We start from the raw sequence: 8,427 nt of genomic DNA on the forward strand, positions 1-8,427 counted from the left end.
ATAAGCAGCTTTCAAAGTGACACAATATCAAATCTCTGAATAGATTTAACGAAAAAATATGAATTGTAAAAAGAAAATTCAACAAATAAGAGTAGGAAAAATTTATGAATATAGTGAGTGGATATAATTACCTTAGAAGAAATACATCCAATGTTGAAGTAAATATCATGTGTCACGTTGTTCATGCAAATAACGTAGCACAAATTACCGAAAATTTGCAAATAATATTGAGTAAAACTAACTATGGGGCTTAAAAATGTAAACTTTTCGAGAAAAACACCGCCATACCTTTTGCCCTTGAAATAGGTCCATTTGAATATGCTTGAAGATAACACATACATAAATTTAACCAACAAAGAAAATCACTAACACACGAATATATATATCACAAGATAAATTGTAACTATATATGCAAAATGAAAAATGAAAATACGAACCTTGGAGAACCTGAATTGAACTTGAACTTTTAGATCCAATATCCTTTACGTGCCAAGATGATACATGTTCTTTGACAATGCACGGTTGAAGCTATACCTATATGAGGCTTAGGTTCTTGTCTTTTTAGCTCCTCCTATTGATACATGATTAATACTATACATTAATTAAATAATTAAAGGGACGGCAGCAATAACACCCACGATTAGTAAGTTTGGGTTGTAACCTACTGTCCCTTTAAGTACTAATTAATCTTGTTTTTTTTTTAATTATTAATTGGAATGAGTGAATGAAAAAGGCAAAAAAATTGAGAAAAAAGATAAATAGGAATGGTGGTCATACCACATAACCTTGTCTATGCCTAACTTTATATCTATAGCTTTATATTATATATAAAGTTGAAGGATACTCGCCCCTTAAAACCACGTTTTTAACAAGGAATACTCCAATAACAGCTAAACCATATAAATACATTCACTTTGCAGTCCAAAAGACAATATCTCATCATCTAACTATCAAAAATGCAGGAGGATCAAAACCAAATTGATAGAACAACCACACTCCAACATCCAATTTAAGAAATAATGAACTTTATCGCATCTGAAAAGAAATTTCAAGAATTTAAAACTGTTATGGTACATCGCCCGCACACGAGGATAGCAAATACTACCATACAATTATGTTGTCCTAAACAACACTCCAATAATAACAGCTAAAGCATAGAACTGAAATCTGGAAAATGAGAGACACACAGACACAAGTCGACTGAAGTTCGCAAGTGCAGGCTGCCTTGCTGATCTTCGCTGGGAACTAAATCTAGAGGGGTAGGGGGAAGGGGCAAATATGCCTAATTACTATACTAGTTTAAACACTGAAACAGGAAGACCGCGTCAAAAGTATCTTAAGTTCAATACTCTGAACAGTCCTCTCTGACACATCCTGATCCTCAAATCACACCAAGAGTTCCCTCACTTCGGCTCCTGCGCATAGACAGGTCAGCTCTCAAGCTAAGAAGTTTGTTGCTGAAGTCATAGATATGTTGCCGTGAACTAGTTTTAGTTCCACTAATAGGGGGCAGGCGGGTGGTTGGTCTACTCTTGGATGGTTTTGTTGAGGTCATTGTTTGACTTTTACGACCACGGGTTGATGAAGATGATGCTTTGTGCGTGACACCACCATGGCTTGCCTTCCGCATAGCCTTAAGGTCCGGCTTGAGACCTCCAATGGCTAATCTAGAAGATCTGTCTGATGTGTCCTTCACCTTAACGGGTTTCCTGTTGAAGTAAATGAGATTTGGAAGAAGGCTTTGGAGATTCTTTTTCAGTTGTTCATCACCAACGTTCTTCTGGGCAGGGTTCCCTTCCAGGCTGATTGCTTGTAAAGAACCATAATTAGCTGCAAGTTGGCCCAGACCTTTGGCGGTAGATATTTTGTTGAATCTCAAATCCAGGACATTCAATTTTAGGAGGCGGTGAAGACCCTCAACCTCGCTGATTTTATTCCCAGCTAGGTACAGCTCTTTCAAGGAAGAACAGGAAGCAAGACCTACAGTCCAAATTGTCCATTACAATCTGTTTAGCTTATAAGGATGAAGAACATAAAGGGAAACATACTGATAAACAAAAGAAAGGTAAATTAAAGCTCCATGTATGGAGAAATTATATGGAGGTAAATTAAAGCTCAATGTATGGAGAAATTATATGGACTCGCAGCACCGACTCGAATGGATATATTTGACTCAGCACACTTGATAAGAAGAGAGATCATTAGGAAATTATATTTTATACTTGGGTGATAATGTACCACAGAGAGGAGCTCATAAATTAGAGAACCTATACCAACTTGAAAGGGAATTGAACTGTTGTTTCTGAAGTGGTGATAAATGAGTTATGAGGGTCCTATAATTTAAAAGAAGGGTTAATGACAGTCACTTACTTTTTGATCGATATAGAAATGAGGAGAACAAAACAGCACAGAGAAGTAAAAAACTAAGTTATATGTGGTTTGTTCTGTTGTATAATATGTACTATAATATGTACTGTTCACTCAGAGGCGGAGCTAGGATTCAAAACTTGTGGGTTCGGGGTTCTAATTCTTTAAAGTTACTGGGTTCTTAATTAATAATTCTTACATAGTTGACAAAAAATTTAATACAAATATATGGTTCGGACAAAAGCTATTGGGTTCGGCTGAACCCACGTCCGAAGGGCTATAGCTCCGCCACAGTGTTCAGTTACATAGTGGCTAATACTTGACCTGAAAAGGGATGGTTTCCACAATTTGAGATGGAAGTGGTACCTAGCTAGTCAGTAAGATATTAATTTAGCTTTAATAAGTTGAATTGCCAACTTTATTTACCAAGACAATAAAGAAGATTTTAGTAAGTGGATGAAAGCAGCATTTCTATTTTCTTTCTTCCAGAGAAAGACATATTAATGGCGAGAAAGGTATTTTAGGGGGAAGAACACTCAAAAGAAAAATAAATGTTCAGACTTGCGAAAATCCACAAAGAAAGAAATTCGGCAAAGAACCAGCTAACTCAGGCTACAAGTGTGGCTAAACTTGTCAGGCATTTTGCAATTTATTTAACATAAAATAAAGCTGCTGGTGCACCAGATCTGGGATATTATGCAAAACTTACAGCAAACTAGACATGTCAAGTTCATATAGGTTTCTCTGGCACATCATGATATTAGCAATTATTCCTTGAAGATTGTCACACTGCAACGCATCCTTTGAAGTGGCAAATTTTTAAAAAGTTGCATGTTCATTCACATAGATGAATAAAGAGCTTTCTCTATCAACTTAATGACCTGTTATTAGGAATTCAAGTGATAACTGGGGTCTACATCAAGGAAGTCTACCAACAATTTCATAGTGCTTCTTGAAGAAAACAACATACCATGTCCAATCCTTACTATTCGATTGTAGCTCAGGTCAAGAACACGAAGTCGTGTAAGTTCACGCAATCCTTCAATAACTGAGATACTGTTCCTCGATAGATTCAGAACATGAAGCCCCCGAGGGAGAGCACCAGCAGTTATCCTCACTGGGAAAAAATAGAAGCGAGATAACAAGTTGTCAGAGCTCTAATTATATGAAGACTTAGAACCGAGGAAAAAGGTGAACTCAAGTATGAGATACAAACCTATGGAATTCCCAGATAAGGTAAGTGCTCTCAAGCTCACAAAAGCACTGAGAAATGGAATCACAACCAACCCATGATTTATCATCTGAGCTGACGTGGCATTGGCACTCAATGAAGAGATATATTTCTTAATACTTTCTGCACCAGGTTTGACGTTACCATCCAACTTTGCAAGAGGAGAAGCATCCAAGACAGCTTTACCTTTTTGCACTTCAGGACTATTCTCAGGAACAGAAAAGTCATCAGTTTCTTCAAATCTGCCACAATGCTGAAGGTCTGTAACCCACTCTTCAATTCGTTTTGTCTTAAAATCCTTGCCTGTCAATTCATTCCACCGGCCAAATGTAGATTCTCCATTAACATGCTTCTTCATGTTAACCTCATCCATCCCAGGTAGTATCCAGTCTTTGGCTGAGCCAACATAGTTATATGTATCAAAATTGTCATCCGGTGGGGTTTCATCATTAACTTTTTCATTGTTCTGTAAAATATCCTCTTTTTCGTGTTTCATCACCTTGTTCGCTACCTCATCCACAAAATTTTCTTTCCGTCTTGCATCTAAAATATTCAAGTCCTCAGCAGATCTGGAGTGATGGAAGTTGCGGTGTCGACCTGGGGAATGAATGTTAGGCAATGAACTTGATTTTACAATACAGGGAGAAGTACGTGGTGTACAGCCACCAGACTCATTTGCATTAGACAACTGAACCTCATAGTTCTCTTGTCCGTCTTTTTCTGACTCTTTTGCATCTTCAATGGAAAATATCGACTCATTGTTAGCCAAATTAGAGTTTACTTGAACAGATTCAGAGGGTCCAGCTTCGTGAAATAAATCAAGCAAGCTGATATTAAGTTCCTTCCCACCATCTGCAGTTGCTGATCCACAGCGATCATCTGATTCATCACAAGAATATCTACCACTCTCATGGTCTGAGTTATTGCCACTGGCAACTCTTCCTTCCAAATGCATGCCACTACCCAAAGATAAACTCTTCTTCATTTGCGCACTGTTATGTACTTTGACTTCATATTCAGTATTAGATTTGCTCTTGAATTCCTCAGAGTTATAATCACACTCTAAGCGTGAAGAATCAGAAGCATGATCAGCATAGTTCTCGGGAGCATCTCCATCCGCTGCACATGATGCACTAGTTGTGGACAAGTAAGTAAAACCCTTCATGGAGTGATCCTGAGAGCAATCTTCAAGTGTTTTATGCATTGCTTCAGCAGATAAATGAACTGTTTTCTGATTATAGAGGAACATAGAATCAGCAACAGTTTTAAATTATGCAAGAACGTAAAAGTAATTATGTCCATAACATCCAAAATTATTTGCTTTCTAACCTTTTGCTTGTGGGAATGGATGTGAGCTGGGAAGCATGAAAACCTAAACATCTTTGTAAAAGGAAAAAAAAACCGTGCTCACATGAGATCTAATCGTTTTTGAGGTATTGAAGCGCTCTACTATTCTAATACTTTTCTAAACCGATAATCTGTAGAATTTCAGCAAAATAAGGTCACATGACTGCAAGAGTTAGCACAAGGCAATCTTAGCCATAATCAAGTGTGAGCCCTGCTGAGACACGACACAATCTCCAGATATGCGATGATCTTGATCTCCTCAAAACATTTAGTAATATCACCCCCTCGTTCTTGCCCCACACCCACTTAGAGGTGCGAGAAAAGCAGGAAGTTTTTATAGCGGCCAGACTGGAAGAAGATCGTTAAAATCTAAAAGAACCCAATGATTGCTACACCTCAAAGATACCAGCCTGTTAAAAAAGACAAAAAGAAGCTGAAACTGTGATGAACAGGGGATGAAAACCAAGAAATGAGCAATATATCAGGTCACAAAGTTCATAATCAATGTTATATAAGGAAATTCCATGTTCGATTCTGTATCCTACTTACAGATTTCCTACTCCCTTGCTCTTTAGTTACTCTAAATCCATGTACTAGATGTTAGGTCATAGATCCTCAATGATTCCATTCCAATCCAAAAAGAAAAAAAGGATTAGGACTTCACCAAGGCTTATAAATCTGACCAGGCTCAGATCCATAGAACATTTAAAATGGTTCACTAAGGAAGCCATTACTTGCCAGTATAATTCAAGATTGGAATCAAAACAGAGTTCAGCAAAAGGGAGTGCCACATATAAATAACCAAATAAGAAAGATTCTGCCTGTATTTTCTTCCTTAGCATTTAAATAACGGCACAAGGCATGACAGCACTCACAGAACCGTGAAACCAAACAACAACCACTTCATATGCAGGGACGGATGCAATACAGTAGTACCAAATTTATCTGAACCTAGCATTTTCAGCGCGGAGCATAAATTTATGTGTAAAAATATTTTTAAAATAGGTTTAACGCTAAGAACCTTAAATTGAACCCATAGATTTTAAATCCTGAATCAAACAACAACCACTTCATATGCAGGGGCGGATCAATATAGTGGTACCGGGTTCATCTGAATCTAGTACTTTCGAGGCGGAGCATCCATTTATTTGCAAAAATCCATTAAATTACAACAAATAGTAGATATGAACCCATAATTTTTAAAATAGGTTTAATGCTAAATCCATCAAAAAAATATAGGTTTAATGCTAAGAACATTGTGAACGCATAGATTTTAAATCCTGAATCCGTCTCTGTTCATATGTATTCTTTTATCATCTCCAATTCAAGTAAAAGAAAAAGTCTGAATTGTATACCCTGGTTTTCCAGATTAAAGCACTAGATAACAGGACCAAGTCCAGGAAACATATCGATACAACATCAACAATAAAAACTACTGCAACCACTAGTCCTAAATCCCAAACTAGTTGGTGTCCACTATATGAATCCTCAAAATCTATAGTATTGATGTTGCTCGGACTCTTGCATGTCGGAATCTTCAAAAATAGTGTATTTTTGGAGAATCCGACACGGGTGCGGCAATATTTTTTGAGAGTCCGAGCAACATATTTGTACTCTATTTTGACCAATTTCAATCACACTAAAAAGTTATATGAATATTGAAAATCTATTCAACTCCATTTTGACCAATTTCAATCACACAAAAAAGCTAGATAATGATGATGTAAACATCCATAACAAAATACACACCTTCAAAATCATAAAAAAAAACAACCCTAATTCAAAACATCCATTTAATCAAACTTTTCACACATAAACATACTTAATCCAACCAAAAGAAAAAAAAAAAGAGATTCAAAGATCTAACCTTCTACTAGCCAGCTTTACCTTTACGTATTCTAAACTGAAAATTGACAAAAGAAACAAATGTTTTAGTTTTTTTGTGGCTTTCAATTGAAGAGAACAAAGTAAAAAAGAACCCTACAACTATATTGTGAATGGCTGGCTTAGAATTTATAGCTCCAATTGAACGGCACCGGATTTTTTTCAACTACTTTTATTTTATTTTATTGTTTTAATTGATTAATAAATAAGCTTTGAATATATTCTGTTCTGTGTTTATCAAGTAAAAGTAGAAAGAAAATCTTTTTCCTGATTTAGAGCAAAAAATGTACTGTCTGCTGTTAAAAGAGAATGTTCACGCGCTAATTAAGAAACTATTAGATCAAGATTAAAATAGATAGTCTGACTAAATTAACCCCAAATAAATAGATATTAAATTTGATCACTTAATATTTAATAAAAAAAATTAATTCTTTCTCTGAAAGTGGACATTTTTTTTAATTAAAAAATAAAAGAGACTAAGTGAACACTCTTTTTTAACTAGAGGAAATAATAAAGAGAGATTTTGACTATTTCAATCTTAAGATATAAACTTTATGCATTTAATATTTACTTTATTCATATGTCATAACTCATAATTATAGTGTTTATATTATAATTTTTAAGAACAATTAATACTATGAGTAAAATGAAAAAAAAAAGTAACGGCTTTTAGAAAGCACGACAAATAATTCGAGATGAGGGAGTATTCTATTCTATATTTATCAGTGAGAAGAAACAATCCTTTTTTCTAATTCTTTTTTTAAAAAAAAAATGTTTAGCTGAGATTAGAAAGAGATTGGTGACCACTAAAAATAGAATTTTGAGATCGGATTTTTTTTTACCACTTAAAAAATGGGAGGAGTATTCTCTGGAGGGGAATGTTAAATGTACGTGCTGTGATTAATATAAATGTGACAATTCAATTATAACCGTTGGATTTGTTTGTGATCAGTCAGCTTTTGAGTTTGGTGTTTTGTGGCGACTTTTGACCTAATTAAGAGAACGCTTTGAAGTTAATTTTTGTCAATACTGGCTGAATTTAATATCTATTTTGGTTGTATTATTCTGTAATCTTTTCGATGATCTGATCCGATCATGTCAGATTAATGACTTCTTGTCCTTTTTTGCTCTATACAATGAACTTTTTTTTTCTTTTTTTTTTGTGAAAGGGTGATTTATAATGTTGTCAGGTTGTGTCCATCAAATTGACAAAATACACAACCAAAAAAAAAAGGCAATGCACAATACACACACACAAAAAAAAAAAGTAATAGTAATAATAATAATAATAAATAAATAAATAAAAAATTAAGGCAAAATACATTAAAACACCCCTGAACTATATCTGAAATGTCGATATCACACCTAAACTATACGAGCGACCTATTACACACCTTAACTTGTTAAAACTGAATTAAATTACCCCTCGACAGACCAAAACCCCCAATCAGTGAATGTCGTGGGCAACACTCGCCCCTGGGTGAAGCCACGTATTAAATGAACTGATTTATTTTATAATCACGTCATTATAATATATTTAACATAATAAATCCATTTTAATACCCAAACCCATTTTAACCCCCATACCAATTTTAACA

General features: G+C 35.1%; 1 protein-coding gene across 1 annotated transcript; it reads right to left on the minus strand.

Moving 5' to 3' along the window:
• Window positions 1-1,008: 1,008 nt before the first annotated feature.
• Window positions 1,009-7,009, minus strand: LOC132618832 (uncharacterized). Its single transcript, XM_060333840.1, has 5 exons — window positions 6,813-7,009; window positions 4,928-5,355; window positions 3,584-4,829; window positions 3,338-3,484; window positions 1,009-1,980 (listed from the first exon to the last, which is right to left on the minus strand). Exons 2-5 carry the CDS (start codon window positions 4,976-4,978, stop codon window positions 1,382-1,384), a joined length of 2,043 nt encoding a protein of 680 aa, XP_060189823.1. The 5' UTR covers window positions 4,979-5,355; window positions 6,813-7,009; the 3' UTR covers window positions 1,009-1,381.
• Between the last annotated feature and the right edge of the window lie 1,418 nt (window positions 7,010-8,427).

This window comes from Lycium barbarum, chromosome 11 (assembly GCF_019175385.1).
Source record: "Lycium barbarum isolate Lr01 chromosome 11, ASM1917538v2, whole genome shotgun sequence".
NCBI lineage: Eukaryota > Viridiplantae > Streptophyta > Magnoliopsida > Solanales > Solanaceae > Lycium > Lycium barbarum.